This window comes from Myotis daubentonii, chromosome 5 (assembly GCF_963259705.1).
Source record: "Myotis daubentonii chromosome 5, mMyoDau2.1, whole genome shotgun sequence".
Taxonomy (NCBI): Eukaryota; Metazoa; Chordata; class Mammalia; order Chiroptera; family Vespertilionidae; genus Myotis; species Myotis daubentonii.
The window spans coordinates 34,988,952-35,011,433 of NC_081844.1; the positions used below are offsets into that span (position 1 = coordinate 34,988,952).

The following is a 22,482-nucleotide window of genomic DNA, read 5'->3' on the forward strand; positions in this document are numbered from 1 at the left end:
ATATATTTTAAAAATATTTTCTAGAGGCTTGGTTCTTAGGCACTGGGTCATCTCTTCGGGACTAGAATCAGGGCTTAGGGCTAGTCTCAGCCCTTCGGGGCTAGGCTCAGCTCTTTGGGGTTAGCTTGGCTTTTGGGGGCTACGCTCGATTCTTCTGGTTAGGCTCAGCTCTCTTCAGAGCTATGATTCACAGATAGAAATTACTGACTCAAGTCACCCTCATTTTACAGATTAACAAAATAAGGCCAAGAGAGGAAAAGAAATCTACTCACATTCATTCTGCAACTTTAATGACAACACTCAGATCAATGGGAGTATAAAATAGATAATACACCTTCTGGTTAACTAAAGTGTCCATTATTCTGTATCATCCTATTAGTTTTATTATTTTTAAACCAGAGCTGTAAAATGCTTAAGAGCTAGATTAGAAAACAAAAAATAAAAAAGGATCTCAGTACAGAAATACATTTAATAAATGAAAGCAAACACCAAAGATTTGAGGAGAACCAAGAGGACAAGACAAGCCTTAACTGAAAATGTTTGGAAATACCCAAGGAGCTACTGTGCCATATTCTCTCAGCTTCCAATGACCATATTTAATAAGCATATCAGCCAAGAAAGACCAGCATAGTTTTATGTTTTAAAAGATAATCAAACTTCTGTACTTCAAAGTGCTAATTTAAGTAGAGAATATTCAAGGAAGATCACTAATAAAAGTATTGGTTCCCCTACCCAAATTAATGTTAGACATAGGAGTTTATGGTATTTTGCTAGTGTTTTAAATCTCTATGAACAAATTTCAATACTTGTTCCTTAAGCCTAAAAGTTTTTTAAGTTTTATAGAAAACCCACTACGATATTAAATACTAATAAGTTTACATGAAATACCTTTATAATACAAAGTTTTTCAAATGTTAACAAGGTGCTATGGTTCTAAAATAGGCCACTTTCAAACAGTCTAGTAACTGGATTCTCACAGTAACTTCAAGAACGTATTACAGTAAAGAGAACAGTTATATATATGAGCCCTACTTGAAGCTCAGGTATTTGTGAATATGAGCTCACTGGACATGTACTTCCAAAGCCTCAACAATGTGCGCAGCCGAAGGACGGTCTTTAGGGTCTTCATTAGTGCACACAGAGAAGAGCTCGATTACTTTCTGGTATGTCTCATCCAGTTCTTCCATATTAAGTGGTGGCCTCGTTCCCAAAGCTGCATAGTATGCTTCATCATCGAAGTCACTTTCATCAAAAGTTTTATCTGCTCATGAGAAAGTTTGAAACAAATAAAATCACTTTAAATCATGGAAAAACTTACCGACTGCTCACTCACCTTTCTGAAACATCATCCAGTTTGCTTTACATTATACCAGTCTCTTCCATTGTCCTGCCATGGTGTAGATTAGCTATTGTCATGCATTTGTTACATGGATTTAATCTCTGATCATCAACCCTTATTATAATAGCTTTCTAATCTTCTCAGGCAAAGAGAGATTTTAAGGTAACTTTTTGCTCCTCTGAATTTTCTCAATTTACCTCCCTGTTCTGAATTAATCTACATCTCATTTGTATGAAATTAAACCAAGATACCAAATAATCAACAATAATAATATAATCTATAACTCATGCAACTAAATCAAACACCTTGTTCTTTTTAAAATTAACTTAATAGAAAAATAAAATGTAACTTTATAAACTAATCTTATTTCAAACCAAAGAGATTGAGTTTTACATTAAAAATATGTAGTTATACCTTCATCATAATCATCATCATTTGCAAGAGTAATGTGTGGAATACACAGAGTCATCATTTCCCACAGAGTAAGGCCAAAGGCAAATATGTCTGCTTTGTCAGTAATAATACCATTCTCCTCCAAAGCTTCCTTGGGTTTCCAAGGCTCAGTGCCAATGTAACAGGCCTCAGGGTCAGTTACTGAAACAAGCAAAACACAGAACTGTCATAAGGGCCAGCACAAGAACTCACTGAGAAAGGCAAACAACCACCACCAAATGGGCAAATGATTTGACAGGTGGTTTAAAGGTTATCAAGTCTAGCCAGTAAACATGAAAAAATACACTCAACCTCAATAATTAATACAAATTACTTTTTCCTTATCAGATTGATAAATATTAAAAAAGCTGGATAGTTGCCAAGGGTGTAGAGAATCAGCAAATCTTTTAGAAAGTGGTAAGAATATAAATAGATTGTGGATGTTAGTACAGACTCTAGAGCAGGGGTCCTCAAACTGCGGCCCGCCGAACATTTATCCGGCCCGCCGGGTGTTTTTGCCGCCGCTGCCGACTCGTCCCAGGCCCGCAGTGCGCATGTGTGGAATGTCTGAGGGACAGTGAACTGGCCCCCTGTTTAAAAAGTTTGAGGACCTCTGCTCTAGAGCAAGATTGTCTTGCCTGGGTTCAAAGACATTTACAAGCTCTGTAACCGTAAACATTTACTCCGTGCCTATTTCTTCATCTTTCAAACTATGCTATTATTAGGCTGAGAGAAATACCATTTCTGTGCTTCTATGATTGCTAAATCAGGGAAAAGGGAAAGAGTCGAATCACATATTGGCTTTTGCTCAGGAAATGACTCAACTTCATAAAGGTTAAATAATGAAAATGTGTTCCTTTGTGTAGCTTTGACCCTAACAAATTGCTTTTAATTTGTTGTTACATTCTCATTGTTTTCTAAATATTTTACAACTAGAATTTGATTTCTTCATTCAGCCTAGAATCAATTATAAGTATTTTAAATTTAAAAATTTGTTTGTTTTTTTTATTGTTTCCAACTATGTTACTAATATCTAGATGTATTTCACTAAGGACAATGAATGTCAAACATTAGGCTACTTCTACTTTTTGTAAACCAAGGTTTTTTTTTATATCCTAACCAATATATATAATCAATTTTCTAATGCACAGATTGACCTTATCTACTCAATCTTTTAATTTTTTTTTACATCTTAGTTTTATCTACTTCATGTATTAAGGATTGAGAAAATTACATTAGAAAATCTTATTTTTATTCTTTTTAAAAAATTCTCCTTTTCTAAAGTTTCATATCTGTAGTAGTTAGACCAGAGGTGGGCAAACTTTTTGACTCGAGGGCCACAATGGGTTCTTAAACTGGACCGGAGGGCCGGAACAAAAGCATGGATGGAGTATTTGTGTGAACTAATATAAATTCAAAGTAAACATCCTATCTAATAAAAGAGAAACATGGTAATTAGCGTACGACCGCTACCCTTCCCATTGGCTAATCAGGGCAATATGCAAATGAAATGCCAGCCAAGATGGCGGCCGGCAGCCAGGCAGCTTGAAACTAACATGAGGCTTGCTTGCTTCAGTGATGGAGGACTCCAACGTTCCCTGCCTGCCGCTGCAGGCCTCTGAGCTGCAACTCTAAGCAACTATGTTACAAATATAGAAGCTAAACAAAACCCCAGAAACCTGCTTTAGTCCGCTGGGCTTCAGCCAGCAGGATCGCAACGTTGTTTCAAATACAGAACATAAACAAAGGCCAGAAACCTGCTTTCAGCAGCGGAGGTCTAAGAGCTGGAGCCAAGACTCAAAGCTAAAGCTGGCCCAGAATAAAATAAAAAAAAGAAAAAAAGGAGCAGTTGGGAGCTTCAGTCACCCGCCAGCCTGAAAACAGTCCTCAGCCCCTCCCCCAGACTGGCCAGGCACCCCAGTGGGGACACCCACCCTAAGGGTGTGTGACCAGCTGCAAACAGCCATCATTCCCTCACCCAGGCTGGCAAGGTACCCCAGTGGGGACCCCCACCCTGATCCAGGACACCCTTCAGGGCAAACCAGCCGGCACCCACCCATGCACCAGGCCTCTATTCTATATAGTAAAAGGGTAATATGCCTCCCGGCACCAGGATCAGTGTGACAGGGGGCAGCGCCCAAACCCCCTGATCGCCCTGCGGCTCTGTGTGTGACAGGGGGCGGGGCAACAACCTCCCTATCTGCCCTGCTCTGTTCGTGACAGGGTGCGGAGCCCCAACCCCCTGATCAGCCCTACTCTGTGAGTGACAGGGGGGAGCTCCTCAACCACCTGATCAGCCCTGCTTTGTGTGTGACCAGGGGGAGCTCCCCAATCCCCTGATCAACCCTGCTCTGTGCATGACAGGGTATGGAGCCCCAACCCCCATGATGGGCCCTGCTCTGTGCATGACAGGGGGCAGCGCCCCAACCCCATGATTGGCCCTGCTCTGTGCGTGACCGGGGGTGGCGCCACAATATCCACATTAACCCTGCCTTGAGTGGGACAGGCGGCGGTGCCCCAACCCCCCAATCGGCCCTACCATGAGCGTGACTGAGGGTGGCATTGCAACCTCCCAATCCACCCTGCTCTGTGAATGACAGGGGGCGGCGCCCCAACTCCCCAATTGGCCCTGCTCTGAGCCCGACCAGGGGCTGCACCTAGGGATTGGGCCTGCCCTTTGCCACCCGGGAGCAGGCCTAAGCCAGCAGGTCATTATCTCCCAAGGGGTCCCAGACTGTGAGAGGGCACAGGCCGGGCTGAGGGACCCCCCCCCCACTCCCGAGTGCACAAATTTTTGTGCACCGGGCCTCTAGTCATTATATAAAAGGGTACGGCCTTTTTTTTTTTTTTTTTTTTAGTTTTATTCATTTCAAATGGGCGGGATCCGGCCCGTGGGCCGTAGTTTGCCCATGGCTGAGTTAGACTGAGAGTTCATGACTTTATTTTGACTTTTTCCTTCAATTCAACTTATAGACCTTAACTTTAGCTGGAAATTAAGGTGTGTGTGTGTGTATATTCTAAATAGCATTCATATAAAGAGAAAAATTTAAATGCTGTTAAATATGTTAAAAGCAGAAGCTTTTTCTTTGAAGCTGCCTCTTGGTTTTCACTAAGAATATATCTTAAATTCCCTAAGAAAATGAACAGTATCTATATATGTAGAAGGCTGTGTTCGTCCATCCGACTGGTAACTATGATGCACACTGACCACCAGAGGCAGACACAACATAGGAGCTATCATGATGTGCAAACAGAAACGGTACCACAGACCTGGCACCGACAAACCAACACTCAGCTTCCCCCAAGTGGAACACAGGCCCTACCACCTTGGAGCAACACCCCACCAAGTCGCAGCCAACACTGCCAAGACCCCATGGCGCAAAGTGCGGCCCACAGCCTAGCCCAGCCCAGCAATGGTTGCTGTGGGCGCCAGGTAATGTCACATAGCAACGCCCGGCTTCCTCTCCCTAGAGCAGCCGTGGGCAAACTACGGCCCGCGGGCCGGATCCGACCCATTTGAAATGAATAAAACTAAAAAAAAAAAAAAAAAGACCGTACCCTTTTATGTAATGATGTTTACTTTGAATTTATATTAGTTCACACAAACACTCCATCCATGCTTTTGTTCCGGCCCTCCGGTCCAGTTTAAGAACCCATTGTGGCCCTGGAGTCAAAAAGTTTGCCCACCCCTGCCCTAGAGACTAGCATCTTTGGAGTTTCTTCAGCCCAGGAACCTGACTTGCTTTATAGCCAGGTGCAAACATTTTACAGTTTAACCAAATGTTTGTGAAGCATTTTCCCGTGCCATATCTCATTTCATCCTTACAGAAGTCCTAGAGTTGGTAGATAGGAGACTCAGTAGAATCCTATTTTCTTTTCATTAGCAAGACACGAATAGAGATATTAAAATATTTCTTCTAATTAACTTTCAATGTGCACGAATCCATGCACTGGGACACTAGTTTACAATAAAGTGAGAAGAATGAGTGGGGTGGGACGGGGCAAAAAGCGGAATCCTGGCCTTTGCTAGCACCTCTCTCCTACTTCCACTCTAGTTTCTTCTTCTATCAGTTTCCCAAACCTTGTGAATGTATTGATGCTAAATGAATTCCTTTATAAAATCTTATTAAAATTATATTTTCACCCTGGTTGTTGTGGATCAGTGGTTAGAGCATCAGCCCAGACACCAAAGGGTCACAGGTTCACCTCCTGGCCCAGGGCACATACCTGGGTTGCAGGTTCGGTCCTGGGCCCCAGTCAGGGCATGTGTGGGAGGCAACCAATCAATGTGTGTCTCTTGCATCATGTTTCTCTCTCTCTTCCCCCCAACCCTCCCTCCTTCCCATCCACTCTCTAAAAATCAACAGGAGGAATATCCTTGGGTGAGGATTAACAACAATAATTAAAATATTTTTAAAATTTTTCATTTTCTATTCCCAGATCTTCTACCATTTCTTAAAAATCCCAATCTAGGTTAGAAATAGTTCCTAAAGTTATCTTCAGTTATAGTATATATTAATAAGAAAACAATAATTTATACTGTGTATGTTACAAGAGACAGGGCTGGAGGCTGAGAGAAAAATACAGGAGGGATAATTTTCATTGTACACTTTATTAACAGTTTTTTATTTTTGAAGAATGTAAAGTTATTTAAATGTGTAAAAATTAGAAATTTTAAAATTATATTAAAGAAATTTTACAAATTAGAATACTACTCACCTGTCATATTTTCATCCAATGGTAGAGAGACTCCTACATCACAGATTTTAATTGTTTCAAAATCACCTTTAATTACAACGTTTGAAGACTTTATGTCTCCATGAAGCAACTTCTTATCTTGGTGCAGATACTAAAATAGTGGAAAATTTAACATATATGAACAAAAATACAAACTAAATACCCATAAATAACCTTCAAACAAATATAATTTGAACTCCCTTCCTAAACTACAGGATTATACCATCATTTCAAATTATTTGAAGCTAGAGAAGGAAATATCTCATGTTATCTTGGTCTGTCAAACACACCAGAAATCTAAGAGATTTGTTGGAAATCTTGTAGATAAGCTTTTTATTTACAAACCCTTTTTACATACTTTTATATCAAAAGATGCTACGGCAGAAGCCCCAGCCAAGTGGCTAAGTTAGTTGGAGCGTTGTCCCGTACACGAAAAAGTTGTGGGTTTGATTCCTGTTGGGGCATGAACCTAGGTTTGGGTTCCATCCCCAGTCAGGGTGTGTGTAGGAGGCGACTGATCGATGTCCCCCTCTCTCCCCTCCCCCTTTCCTCTCTCTAAACAGCAGTTAAGCCCGGCCAGTGTGGCTCAGTTGGTTGAGCATCTTCCTGTGCATCCAGTGGTTCTACTCCCGGTCTGGGCGTGCCAGACGCAGCCAATCAATGATTCTCTTTCACTGATGTTCCTCTCTCTCTCTCTCTCTCTCCCTCCCTCTCTCTCTCTCTCTCTCTCTCTCTCTCTCTCTCTCTCTCTCTCTCCCCCTCTCTCACCAACCGATGACTCTCTCACAGATGTTTCTCTCTCGCTCGCTCCCATCCTCTCTCTTTCACTCTCCCATTCCCCCTCTTCTCTCACTCTTGCTCTCGTTCCCTCCCTCCCTCCCTCCCTCCCTCACCTTCTCCATCTCCCTCTAAAATCAATAAAAACATATTTAAAAAAAATAAAAATCAGTAAAACACATCCTTGGGTGAGGATTAAAAAGAAAAAAAGATGCTATGGAGATATCAAAATATACGGCAACTTAATTTGAAGCTAGAAAATTTTAGGAATAATTTTGGAATCTTCAAAATGAAACATACTTTTTTCAAATTAAGATGATGCAAAACAATACATAACTCAGGGCTACACACAATACATAACTCAGGGCTACACAGGGCTACAAGAAGAGGAAGCAGAAATATAATCTAAGAGTATTTTTTGTTTTACACATTAATCCTTTCTTAGAATTGACAACTAACAACATTCATCCATAATAAAAAATATCTTACAAACCTGTTATTTGTTCATTCATCAGCATTTGAGCATCTACTCTATGACTGGGTTTGAAAGTGATGCAGACATAAATCTTGGAATATAACTTGAAATACTCAACTGTGCTTCATTTAAATGTTGCCCATCATAAACACAATATGCTCAAATACATAATTTATTAATTCCATTATATATATTTAAAGTCATTTATTAAATAATCAAATTGTTGATTTAGTTTATCCTATCCACTTAAAATTTTTTTTTCTATACGCTTATTAAAAATATATACTTAGCCTGACTGGCAGGGTTCGGTAGTTGAGTGTAGACCTATGAAACAGAAGGTCTCTGTTTGATTCCTGGTCGGGGCACATGTCCAGGTTGGGGGCTTGATCCCCAGTGGGGCGCATCCAGGAAGCAGCCAATCAATGATTCTCTCTCATCACTGATGTTTCTCTCCCTCTCTCTTCCTCTCTGAAATCAATAAAAATATATTTAAAAATAAAAAATAAGTATCTTTAGAAATATTGCCTTTCTCCAATTTCACACTTCATAAATCAATTTTATTTAAACTCTAATGTACAATTTTGACATCAGTATCATTACATAATCTGCATTTGAGTCATCCAACAGTTTTCTGGGGCCATTACTACTTCTGTTTAAGTTATTTAGGATATGGACTTATTTTTATTTCTAACACTGTGTCCATCCAAAGGCACAATAATTTGCATAAAATTGAGAGCTATTTTCACTTGACTTATAGATCAGCAGTCGCAAACTGGTCCATGAGGTCTGAAAGGTTGGCGACTGCTGCTATAGATGACTATTCATGATGCCAAAACCTACATCCCAAATCTTTTTTTTTAATATATTTTTATTGATTTCAGAGAGGAAGGGAAAGGGAGAGAGACTGAAACATCCATGATGAGAGAACCACTGATCGGCTGCTTCCTGCATGCCTCCCACTGAGGACTGAGCCCACAACCCAGGCATGTGCCCTTGGTCAGAATTGAACCCGAGACCCTTCAAGTCTGCAGGCTGACGCTCTACCCACTGAGCCAAACCAGCTAGGGCCACAAAACAATCTTTAAGAAGCTTGTTTACATCAATAGGGGGTTAGGCTACACCCCCAGTAATAATAAATTTGTGTTAAATTTAATCCTTTCATAACTAAATCTAACACGTGATCTCTGTAAGAAAAACTGCCTAATTTGGGTTATTTCGTTATTTCAGACTATGTGAAGGTCTTTCAAAATAAGGAAATAGTACACTCTGTAACATAAAATATTCCATAAGGCAGCGGATCACCAACTGGTGGTCTGAGGACCACTGGTGGTCTGTGAGGTCCGAAAGGTTGGCAACCGCTGCCATAAGGAAACTTTCACTTAAGGCAGTCAGTGTTTCTCAACCTTCTGGCCGTTTAAATACAGTTCTTCATGTTGTGACCCAACCATAAAATTATTTTAGTTGCTACTTCATAACTGTAATGTTGCTGTTATAAATCATAATGTAAATATCTGATATGCAGGATGGTCTTAGGCGACCCCTGTGAAAGGGTCGTTCGACCGCCAAAGTAGTCGGGACCCACAGGTTGAGAACCACTGACTTAAGGCAACCCCTTCTTTTGTGGGGTTGGGGAAGAATCCTACCATGTGATTAGGTAGGTGTGATTAGGTGGTTTTGCTTTGTTTGTTTTTCTGTTTTGTTTTTTTTTAATATATTTTATTGATTTTTTTTATTGTTTAAAATATTACAAATAGTAGTACATATGTCTCCTTTTTTTCCCCATTGAGAATTAGAAACATCAATGAGAGAGAAACATCAATCAACTGCCTCCTGCACACTCCCTACTGGGGATGTGCCCGCAACCAAGGTACATGCCCTTGACTGGAATCGAACCTGAGACCCTTGAGTCCACAGGCCGATGCTCTATCCACTGAGCCAAACCAGTTAGGGTGGTTTTGCTTTGTTTTTAATATGTTTTTATTTCTTAGAGAGAGAGAAAGGGAAAAGAAGATAGAAACACCCATGAGTGAGAACATTGATTGGCTGCCTCCTGCACGGCCCTCACCGGGGATCAAACCCAAAACCTGGGTACATACCCTGATCAGGAATTGAATGGGCAACCTCTTGGTGCATGGGTCGACGCTCAATCACTGAGGCACACCGGCTAGACTGCACTTGTCTAATGTTCCACAAAAGTCACGTAAAATATAATGGTACAGTTACCTTTAACCCTCTTGCCATGTTCAAAGCAACTTTTAAAATTGTGGCTGCTGGAAAAGGATCGTGGCTGTCTTTATTTCGTTCTTCGATTAAGTCATTTAGAGACTTTTCACCCCCGTATTCCATAGCAAGACATAGACTACCATCATTGGCTTCAGTGAAAGCACGATAACCTTAAAGAAACATAACATTTTCTACTAGAATAGGGAAGACAACAGTACTTACATTTTTTATAGTACTGTGACCGAAAATGGACCTTGATTAACACTGACAAAAATATAATGAAACAGCTATCTATCTATGTATATATAAAAGCCTAAGCGACCGTTACAACAGAACGACCTGAATGACTGGTCGACCAGTCACTATGATGTTCACTGACCACCGGGGGCAGATGCTCAACGCAGGAGCTGCCCCCTGGTGGTCAGTGCACTCTCACAGCCAACCTCCTGCAGCCCCTACCCCCTGGCCAGCTGGCCCCACCATCAGCCCCCCAATTATGCACTAATTCATGCACTGGGCCTCTAGTTTATCTATAAAAAAGCCTAAGCAACTGGCTGGTAGCTATAATGTACACTGACCACCAGGGGGCAGACGCTCAGCGCAGGAGCAGAAACCACAAGCATGGAAACATGGAACAGACTGATGAATCACAGTGGGGGCGGAGGGCAGGAAGAGATTAACCAAAGATCTTATATGCATATTAGAGGACCGGTGCATGGATTTGTGCACTGGTGGGGTCCCTCGGCCTGGCCTGTGGGGATCAGGCAGAAACCAGCTCTCCAAGATCCCCTGAGGGGTCCCAGATTGCAAAAGGGCCTCTAGTTATTTATAAAACTAATTCAGTCATCTAATTTAAAATGCCTTCAGTTTTTACAAATAATATCACAAATTAAAATTTTAAAATATCTTATGCATTCCTAAATATAATGGTTCGAGCCCTACTTATATCTAAATGAAGATCACTCTATATTCCTGAATTCTCCATAGTACCAGCATCATGACTATTTTTTTAAAATATATTTTTAAATATTTTTATTGATTTCAGAGAGGAAGGGAGAGGGAAAGATAGAAACATCAATGATGAGAGAGAATCATTGATCGGCTGCCTCCTGCACGCCCCCTACTGGGGATCGAGCCTGAAACTCAGGCATGTGCCCCTGACCATAATTGAACCCAGGACCCTTTAGTCCTCAGGCTGACGCTCTATCCACTGAGCCAAGGCAGCTAGGGCATGACTAACTATTCCCATGACTTTTAAAATTATTATTTTTTTAAATTTATCTTTACTGTTGAAATTATTAGATGTCCCCACTGACTCTCTCCACCCTGATTCTGCCTCCTCCCCAGGCTTTGTCTATCCATGGGCTATGCATATATGCTATAAGTTTATTGGTTAATCTCGTCCCCCCCCCACCTCCTGCCCTCCCTCTGAAATAAGTCAGTCTGTTGCATGCTTTAATGTCTCTGGATCTTTTTTGTTCATAGTTTATTTTGTTCATTAGATTCCACATATAAGTGATCCCACGATGTTTTAAATACATACTTAAGCATCTAAAAATGTATACTAACTTTTATTTTAGAATGTTTACCTTAATTTGATTCTTACCAAACTACCACCATCCTCTTCATTTTTATTACTGAAAATGGTCAAGAAATTATATAAACTGTTCCTGATAAACAGAATAATACACAAGATCCTGCTACCAAATAAAATTTAAACTTACCTATAATATTTGGATGATGAAGGTTTTTCAAAATCTTAGCTTCATCAGTTAATCTCTTTTGATACATACTTTGAGAATCACCATTACATTTAGAATAAATCTTTTTCACAGCCCAAGGAGAATGAGACAAGCCTCTTGGAGATCTTAAAAAAATAATCAATCATAAAATGTACAAGTAATAATAAACATAATACATTTATTTCCAAATGACTAACAAAAACTTCCAATTTTGGCTCGAGAAAATGGCGGAGGTATAAACGGACGTGTCCTGTGCCTTGTCCTGGAGCAGATAAGGGTGAGCAGCTGAAACGGGTAACATACAGCCCGAATAGGCAGAAGATTTTCAGCTGAGAGACTGTCTGCAGCTGGGAAAGACCGAGAACCCCCAGAAAAAAAAGGACGGTTGGAGACTGCGGCTGAAACCTCTCTCCGTGCGCCAGTGCAGCAGCGGAGACCGCGCCATCTTGGGTGGCTGTTGCCGGCATCCAGAGATCAGCGACTAACCTGGATACAAGGGATCTCGAGCAGCATGACTGCGTGAACTCAGACGAGCACTGCTTCTTCTCACGGAAAGGTTAGACTTCCCCTATAGGTGCAGTTTGCAGTTCGGGTTGGAGAGAGGACCGAGGTCGAGCGCGGGGCGAAATCTGCGCCCCACAGAGTCCGCAGCCGTTGGGACCAGCATGACCCACGAGTGGGGAAGGGGCCCCACAGGGCTGCTGGCAGAAGGGAACGCTAAAAATAAGCCCATAGCTGGACTGGATGTAAAAAAGCAGCCTTGGACTTTGCCAGTGTGCCGGCTGCTTGGTGCCAGGGGCGAGTGGGCGCGCAGAGACTGTGCGCAGACCTGGAAGGTGGAGGCTTGCGAATTCGCACAACGTATCAGGCTCTTGTTACAGTTCCCCTTAGATCCGTGCATTTGATTATTAAACCCAGTGCATGGGATTCCCCAGTTGGGGTCATTCACAGAGCCTGTAGGGGAAAGTTCTTTTTGGGGAGCCTGGGAAACAGAGTGGGCAGTAACGATTAAAGAACCAGCTCTGGGCAGTGGACTTTGCCTAATCAGTTTCAAGCACCATAGAGAAAAAAAACCCTACTGATAGAGAGGACATATAGCCTCGGAGGTCAATCCAGACACACTGCCACTCAGAGGCAGATCCACGAACTGTCTCTTCTGTGATCACAAATAAAGGCAGTCTGGTAAACAAATACAACCTGCCTTAAAATCAGGACTGTGGTTTACGGCACGGAGGGACAGTGTATCGCAGGGAAATTCAACACTCTCCTGAATGCCTGGCAGGACTAAGGCGTGCCAAAAAGAAGAGTACAAGATCTGAAGCACCTTCACTACTGCATATTTTTATATTTTTTTTTAATTCTTTTTTCACCATTTCATTAAGAACCTATTTCATTATTTTTTAATTTTTTTATCACTTCATTTTACCTTTTTAATTACTACATTTTTTTAACCAGTATTATGGCTATCATTTTACCATTTTTTCAAGTGTCATTTTATTTTTTATTTTTTTATTTTTCTTTATTGTATTTTGGGATTAGTGTTCTACACTCTATTTTCATCGTTCCTTTAGCATCATTTCTCTCTATCTCACATTTACCCTTAAGCCAAAACTCTCTTCCTCACTTTTCCCCTTTTGTTGTCCTGTTTCTCTTACCCTATTCCTGCTTTAGATTTTCCCTATTCCTTCTTTTTACCCACTGTCTAAATTTCACCCTACTTATATATCTAATTTCCAATCCCTTGCTCTAAATCCATGTAGACCTCTCTCTTATCTTTCTTCACTATCCAATTTTTTTTCTCTCTCTCTCTGTCGTTTTGCTAGTGTTTGCTTGATTTTGAGTATATTGGGGTTTTTTATGCTTGTTTGGGAGATTGTTTTGTTTTTCATTTTCATTTTTCTGTTTTGCTTATTTTTTCTTTCTCTGGTTATTTTTGTGCTTCTGTTTTCCCTTGCCTTGCTTGATATTAGTGGTTGTTTGTAGCTTGCATTAATCTCCAGCGATCTGCTGCTGGAATTCATTGAGATTAGTTGCGGTTCGCTTAGAGTTTTCTCCCCATACAAATAGCCTCTTCCCCACCTCTATTTCATTCTCTCTTACTTTTTTTTGTTTGTTTTTGTCTGTTTGTTTTTTTCTTCTCTCCCTTTTCCCAATCTCATTTTGGCACTCCTTTTTGTTTTTTCTTTTTCTCTTTAATCTTTTTCTCTTTTTTCTTCTTTATCCCCTAATTCTCTTTGCTCGGGTGGTCACCTTTATTTGGGGTTATTAATATCGTGAATACATTTTGTTCAGTGCCTTGTACATTGTGCCTTGTGTTGTATTTTGTGCCTTTAAATCAACGCAGCAGAGAGAGAACTACATAACCAAACACCTGGAGAAGAGAGATCATGGTGAAACAAAGAACCAACCCACATATGAAAGAAAAACAGGCATCATCAGAAAAGGAAGTAAACGAAATGGAGGCAATGGAGGCAAGCAACCTGTCAGAGAAAGAATTCAGAGAAATGGCCATAAGGTGGATGAAAAGAATGGAAGACAAATTCAACAATATATGTAGGAACCAAGAGGAAATGAAGAAGAACCAAGAGGAAATGAAGAGAAACCAAGAAGAAATGAAAAATGAGATCACTGATATAAAGAACTCAATAGAAAGCATCAACAGTAGTCTACAAGAAGCAGAGGACCGCATCAGCAAGCTAGAAGACAAGGTAGGAAAAAATACCCAAACAGAACAGCTTCTAGAAAAAAAAATTTAAAAGCAGGAGGCGAGCCTAAGAGAACTCTGGGACAACGCTAAACAAAACAACATCCGAATAATAGGGGTGCCAGAAGGAGAGGAAAATGAGCAAGGAATAGAAAACCTGTTTGAAAAAATAGTAACAGAAAATTTCCCTGATATAGGGAATAAAAAACTCACACGAATCCAAGAAGCTCACAGAGTCCCAAACAAAATTAACCCGAAAAGACCGACGCCAAGGCACAAAATAATTAAATTGGCAAACACCAACGACAAAGTAAGAATCTTAAAAGCAGCCAGAGAGAGACAGAAAGTTACCTACAAAGGATCCCCCATCAGAATAGCGACCGATTTCTCAACAGAAACACATCAGGCAAGAAGGGAATGGAATGAAATATACAAAGTCATGCAAAGGAAGGGTCTGAATCCAAGAATACTGTACCCAGCGAGGCTATCAATCAAAATTGAGGGTCAAATCAGGAGCTTCACAGACAAAAACGGTCTACGGGAGTTTATTACAACCAAGCCAGCAATGCAAGAAATGCTAAAGGGTCTGCTGTAAATAGAAAAAATAGGAAACAAAGAAGGAACGCAGCGGTAAAGAACAAAAATGGCAACTAACAAGTTTCCATCAATAATAACTTTAAATGTAAATGGATTAAATTCCCCAGTCAAAAGGCATAGGGTAAATGAGTGGATAAGAAAACATGACCCATATATCTGCTGTCTACAGGAAACCCACCTCAGAAAAAAAGATGCACACAGACTGATGGTGAAGGGATGGAAAAAGGTTTTTCAGGCCAATGGAAGTGAAAAAAAGCCGGGGTAGCAATACTTATATCTGACAAATTAGATCTCAAAGTGAAGGACATAAAAAGAGATCAAGAAGGCCACTTCATAATACTAAAGGGAGCAGTCCAACAAGAAGAAATAACTCTGGTAAATATATATGCACCCAATATAGGAGCACCCAAATACGTAAGAAATCTTCTGGAGGAGATCAAGGGAGAGATTGACAGCAATACAATCATAGTAGGGGACCTTAACACCCCATTATCACCACTGGACAAATCCTCTAAACAGAAACTCAGCAAAGAAACATCAATCCTAACTGACTCACTAGATCAGATGGAATTAATTGACATCTTCAGAACATTTCAGCCCAAAGCCACAGAATATACATTCTCCTCAAGTGCACATTTGTCATCTTCAAAGATAGACCATATATTGGGTCACAGACAAAGTCTCTTCAAATTCAAGAAAATTTAAATCATATCAAGCATCTTCTCAGACCACAAAGGCATAAAACTGGAAATCAACTACAACAAAAACAATCCAGAAAAATCAAACACATGGAGACTAAATAGCATGCTATTAAACAACGACTGGGTTATCAGTGAGATCAAAGAAGAAATAAAAAACATCATGGCAACAAATGACAATGAAAACACAACAATCCAAAACCTATGGGACACATCAAAAGCAGTCTTGAGAGGGAAGTTCATAGCTCTACAAGCCTACTGCAAGAAACAAGAAACAATGAGAATAAATGACCTAACTCTACAACTCGAAGAGTTAGAAAGAGAGCAACAAAAAAAGCCCACTGTAAGCAGAAGGAAGGAAATAACAAAGATCAGAGCGGAGATAAACGACATAGAGACCAAAAAAACAATACAAAAGATCAACAAAACCAAGAGCTGGTTCTTTGAAAGGATAAACAAGATTGATACACCTCTAGCCAGGCTCACCAAGAAACAGAGAGAGGACCCAAATAAACAAAATCAGAAATGAAAGAGGAGAAATAACAACAGACCCCATAGAAATACAAAGGATTGTTAGAAAATACTATGAACAACTCTACTCCAACACACTAGACAACCTGGAGGAAATGGACATATTCCTAGAAAAATACAACCTTCCAAAACTTAACCAGGAAGAATCTAAAAATCTCAATAGGCCAATAACTATGGAGGAAATCGAAGCAGTAATCAAAAAGCTTCCAGCAAACAAAAGCCCAGGGCCAGATGGCTTCACAGGGGAGTTTTACCAAACATTCAAGGAAGACCTAAAACCTATCCTCCTCAGACTATGTCAAAAGATCCAAGAGGAAGGAACACTTCCCAGCTCATTCTATGAAGCCAACATCACCCTAATCCCAAAACCAGATAAAGACAATACAAGGAAAGAGAATTACAGGCCACTATCCCTCATGAACATAGATGCCAAAATCCTCAACAAAATCTTAGCAAATCGGATCCAGTAGTACATCAAAAAGATCATACACCATGACCAAGTAGGATTTATCCCAGGGATGCAAGGATGGTACAATATCTGCAAATCAATAAATGTGATACATCACATAAACAAATTGAGAGAAAAAAACCACATAGTCATATCAATTGGTGCAGAAAAAGCATTTGACAAAATCCAACACCCTTTCTTGATAAAAACTCTCAGCAAGATAGGAATTGAGGGATCATACCTCAACATAATAAAAGCCATATATGACAAACCCACAGCCAACATCATACTCAATGGGCAAAAACTAAAACCATTCCCCCTAAAAACAGGAACAAGACAGGGATGCCCCCTCTCACCACTCCTGTTCAACATAGTACTGGAAGTACTAGCCGTTGCGATCAGAAAAGAAGAAGAAATAAAAGGCATCCAGATTGGAAAAGAAGAAGTAAAACTGTCCTTATTTGCAGATGACATGATACTGTACATACAGAACCCTAAAGACTCCATCAAAAAATTATTAGACTTAATAAATGAATTCAGCAATGTAGCGGGATACAAAATTAATGCTAAGAAATCCATGGCATTTCTTTACACCAATAGTGGACTTACAGAAAGTGAAACTACAGAAGCAATCTCATTTACCATTGCACCAAAAAAATTAAAATACCTAGGAATAAACTTAACTAAGGAGGTAAAAGACTTATATGCCAAAAACTACAGGACACTGAAAAAAGAGATAGAGGAAGACATAAACAGATGGAAGAATATACCGTGTTCATGGATTGGTAGAATCAACATCATCAAAATGTCCATACTACCCAAAGCAATTTATAGATTCAATGCAATCCCCATTAAATTACCAACGGCATATTTCTTTTTTTTTTTTTTTTTAAATATATTTTATTGATTTTTTACAGAGAGGAAGGGAGAGGGACAGAGAGCCAGAAACACCCCTATGTTCATAGCAGCACAATTCACCATAGCTAAGATTTGGAAACAGCCTAAGTGCCCATCAGCAGATGAATGGATTAGAAAACTGTGGTACATATATGCAATGGAATACTATGCTGCGGTAAAAAAAAAAAAAAAAAAAAAGGAACTCTTGCCTTTTGCAACAGCATGGATGGAACTGGAGAGCATTATGCTAAGTGAAATAAGCCAGTCAGAGAAAGATTAATACCACATGATCTCACTCATTTGTGGATTATAGAGAACAACATAGACTGATGAAAAGGGACAGACCCAAAGACTGAGAAACAGCAATCAGGCTAGAAGGAAAGTAGGGGAGGGCGGGGGTAAGGGGAAGAGATCAACCGAAGGTCTTGTATACATGTATATAAGCCAGACCAATGGACATGGACAACGGGGGGATGGGAGCATGAGTGTGCGGGGGGGAGGGGGGGGGAGGTTGGGGATTAATGGGGGGGATGAGGACACATTTGTAATACCTTAATAATAAAAAATAAAAAATAAAAAAATATGAACTAAAAAAAAGAACTTCCAATTTTTGAAAAGGACTTGATAATTTGTTGTTTTATTTTAAATTTACAAAATTTTATACTATCAACACCTCTTCTACATTTCCTTTTCAATCTGGAAGATAAATAGCTGATATATCTTGATTACAAAAGTAGTCTGATATCTATTGCTGGAAAGGAGGGATAAAAAGAGAAAACCAGAAGAAAAAAGATGGATTGTCATAAATTTTAAACTTCAAGATTACTATTTTTAAAATTTTCTAACCAAGCATGTTACATTACCAACTACTTATCAAACATTTAACCATATGTACCACAGACAAGTTCTAGAATGCTAAATAATAAACACTAATCTCTAAGAAACAATTTAAATAAGAGACATACAAGAAACATTTGGCCCATATGTAATCGTCCATATAGCAGACTGTTCTTCTCCAACAAATATTATGCCTCTCCACTAACCAATCCATCTCTACCTTCACTAAATACTTAAAGACATGAGCTTAAGGCAATAATAATAAAGATATAAATGAGAGAGAAAATGTAAACTGTGTTGATTATCTGGCTTAATATTTAAAGTGCAAATGTTTTGAGACCTAAATAAACAAACAGGTAAAACAAAATCAGAGAAATATTTACCTGACAAGGTAGCCATTTATTTATGAGTACAGCAAATTATTGAAGTATATACAGCATATAGGCACAAAGGTTAGTAAAATAGCCTCAAAAGTTAAAGTTTATCTGTAAGAACACAACAGATTGAACTAAGAATCCATTTAGCTTTATACTACCCTCATAAGCATACCTCTATGACTGCAGGACTTTTTCTTCTTTAAATCAAAAAACATGTACTCAAAGGATCACTAGATTTCTTATTTCATATATATCTATCATTCATATGTTTATCTACACTATTCTTATATCTCCAGTTTTAGATAACAAGAGCATTTGGGGATAATCTCTTTCATATCATCTTCTTATGAAAAATATATTTTTCAAGTATCAAGTTTTAACTCTTGAATGTTTAGAATTCAGCGACCAAGTCCATCCATTACCTTTTCCATAACATATCCTGATCTATATAATGACAAAAACTATTTATAAAATCTGAATAAAATACTTAATCAAGCTAAAAGTTAGTTTACTGAAAAGGCTAATAAAACAGAGATTGCAAAAGGAAAACAATAAAAGGAGACACAAATAATATTGTAATAAAAAGTGAGGACATAACTATAGAAACAACAGAGGTTAAAAAATAAAAGTGAATAAAACTTTTACTGGGCTGAAGTGGATCAAGGGGGGTAGAAGGGGGACATATGTAATACTTTCAACAAATAAAGATTAAAAAATAATAAAACTTTTAAACAATAAATTTAAAAGACAAGATGGTCAAATTCTGAAGAAAAAAAATCTAAGAAAATTGATGAAAGAAGAAATTTAATCAAGATTCTAAAATCTTCCCACAAGAAATACAAAGCCTAGATAACTTTCCAGGTGAGAACTAGCATTCAATCTTTTCCAAGGAATAGAAAGAAACGGAGTTAAGAGCCTAGTATAAACTTAATTACAAAAATTAAACAGAGCCTGGCTGACATTGCTCAGTGGTTGAGTGTTGACCTATGAACCAGGAGGTCACAGTTTAATTCCTGGTCAGGGCACATGCCCAGGTTGCGGGCTTGATCCCCAGTGGGTGCAGGAGGCAGCCAATGATTCTATCTCATCATTGATGCTTCTATCTCTCTCTCTCTCTCCCTTCCTCTCTGAAATAAATAAAAAATACGTAAGAAAAAAATTAAACAGAAACAGCAATAAAATGAAAACCACAGATCAGTATCAATTATATCACAGATGCAAAAATTCTAAATAGCAAACTAAATCTATCAGTATATATTTAAAAAATAATACATCAAAACTATGTTGGGTTTATTCTGGGAATGCAAACTTGATTTTTTAACATTAAAAATATACTTTAGACCAGCGGTTCTCAACCTGTGGGTCGCAACCCCTTTGGAGGTTGAATGACCCTTTCACAGGGGTCCCCTAACTCCATCCTGCATATCAGATATTTACATTATGATAACAGTAGTAACATTACAGTTATGAAGTAGCAACGAAAATAATTTTATGGTTGGGTCACAACATGAGGAACTGTATTTAAAGGGCCAGAAGGTTGAGAACCACTGCTTTAGATCAATGATACCTTGAACGTACATATACAATTTTGATCCCGCTGAAGCCTCAGTCATGTAAAAAAAAATGGATAGTTTAAGACATATATCCACCAACAAGGATGGAAATAACAAAGGAGACACAACAAACTTTCGGAAGCTAGAAAGCAGATAAAAATAAACGACTTAACAGGCCCCATGAACTTCTTGAACTTATTCATAAGCAGGTAGATTCCTAGATACCCTTCCTGATACTGTATCTCTAGGCAGTTACCCATTCCCTATCTCCTCAGCTTCTCAAGACTGAAAACTAGTTTTGAAAGGGGCTAAAGCAGAGGGTCTTTAGTTTGAGGTTTATTGGTAAAGTTGAATACCTGTGAACATACAGGAACACAGTAATTCATGACCATATGCATACTACATGCTCAATGAGTTTTCATATGTGCTATCACCATCAAGATCAATATATAGAACATTTCTAGCACTCCCAAAAGACTTAGGATGCCATTTTAAAAAGGAAAACTTTCAGATAATTAGTTAAAAACAAAATAGACAAAAATGAAAAACTCAATAGAAGTATCAGAAGATGAGGTTGGGAAAATCTCTCAAAAAATAGAACAAAGAGAAAATAGGAAAATCAGGGGGAAAAACAGAGATCAGTCCACTAAGTGGAACATCCACATAAAGAATAGGAAGACAGGGGTGAAAAATGTCAGTAAAGAATTTTAAAAATAACTTCCTAAAAATTTAAGAACAGGAATTTTCAGAATCCCACACCTATGCATGTCACTATGAAATTTCAGAACACTGGTGACAAATAGATATACAAAGTTCAGAACACTGGGAGGAATCCTATCTAATAAAAGAGTAATATGCAAATTAACCATCACACCCTCACTCCATCAGTCCAACACAAAGATGGCGGCGACCACGGAGCTGGAGTGAGCAGGAGGCTTGGGTTGCCCCTGGCAATGGAGGAAGCCAAGCTTCCCGCCTGCCTTGGCTGGCCCTGAGCTCCGCTCAAGGCTACAAAGTTTCCATATAGAAGATAAATAAATCCCAGATACCTACTTCCAGTTTGCCTGGCCTCCGCTCAAGGAGGGGCTGGGAACATGGGTTGCCAGGGGAAACCCAGGGTTCAAGCAGTGACCAAGGCTAGAAAATTCCAATTATAGAAGTTAAATAAATCCCAGATACCTGCTTCCAGCCCGGGGCCATGGCCAGCCTGAAAATGGCCATCAGCCCCTCACCCAGGCTGGCCAGGCACCCCAGGAGGGCCCTCCACCCTGAAGGGGCTGTGGCCAGCCTGAAAACGGCCATAAACCCCTCACCCAGACTGGCCACACTCCCATGGGGTGAGGGTCCCCACTGTGGGGCTTGACCAGCCTGCACACAGCCATCAGCCCCTCACCCAGGCTGGCCAGGCACCCCAGTGGGGACCCCCACCCTGAAGGGGGTGTGACCAGCCTGCAAACAGCCATCAGCCCCTCACCCAGGCGGGCCAGGCACCCAGTAGGGACCCCCACACTGAAGGGGGTGTGGCCAGCCTGCAAATAGCCCTCAGCCCCTCACCCAGGCTGGCCACACCCCCATGGGGTGAGGGTCCCCACTGGGGGGCTTGACCAGCCTGCAAATAGCCATCAGCCCCTCACCCAGGTTGGCCAGGGTCACCCTTCAGGGCAAACCAGCCAGCCCCCACCCATGCACCAGGCCTCTATCCTATATAATAAAAGGGTAATATGCAAATTGACCCTAACAGCAGAACCACTGGGAATGACCGGTCACTATGAAACACACTGACCACCAGGGGGCAGACGCTCAATGCAGGAGATGCCCCCTGGTGGTCAGTGTGCTCCCACAGGGGGAGCTCTGCTCAGCCACAAGTCAGGCTGACAGCTGCCAACACAGCGGTGGTGGCGGGAGCCTCTCCCGCCTCCTCAGCAGCACTAAGGATATCAGACTGCAACTTAGGCCTGCTCCCTGCTGGCAAGTGGACATCCCCCGAAAGCTCCCAGGCTGCCAGAGGGATGTCTGACTGCCAGCTTAGGCCCGATTCCCCCCAGGGAGTGGGCCTAAACCAGTAGGTTGACATCCCCCGAGGGGTCCCAGACTGTGAGAAGGCACAGGCTGGGC

The 22,482-nt window shown here is 40.3% G+C and overlaps 1 protein-coding gene across 2 annotated transcripts in view; it reads right to left on the minus strand.

Annotated features, from left to right (window-relative positions):
- Window positions 1–335: 335 nt before the first annotated feature.
- The window catches only part of PBK (PDZ binding kinase), a 33,633-nt gene continuing 11,486 nt past the window's right edge, over window positions 336–22,482 (minus strand). For both annotated transcript variants that reach the window (XM_059697541.1, XM_059697540.1), the window contains exons 4-8: window positions 11,708–11,850; window positions 9,984–10,153; window positions 6,491–6,620; window positions 1,754–1,933; window positions 336–1,261 (exon numbers count right to left, since the gene is read on the minus strand). In XM_059697541.1, coding sequence (XP_059553524.1) covers window positions 1,062–1,261; window positions 1,754–1,933; window positions 6,491–6,620; window positions 9,984–10,153; window positions 11,708–11,850 — 823 coding nt within the window. In that variant the 3' untranslated portion in view covers window positions 336–1,061. The remainder of the gene's footprint in view (window positions 1,262–1,753; window positions 1,934–6,490; window positions 6,621–9,983; window positions 10,154–11,707; window positions 11,851–22,482) is intronic.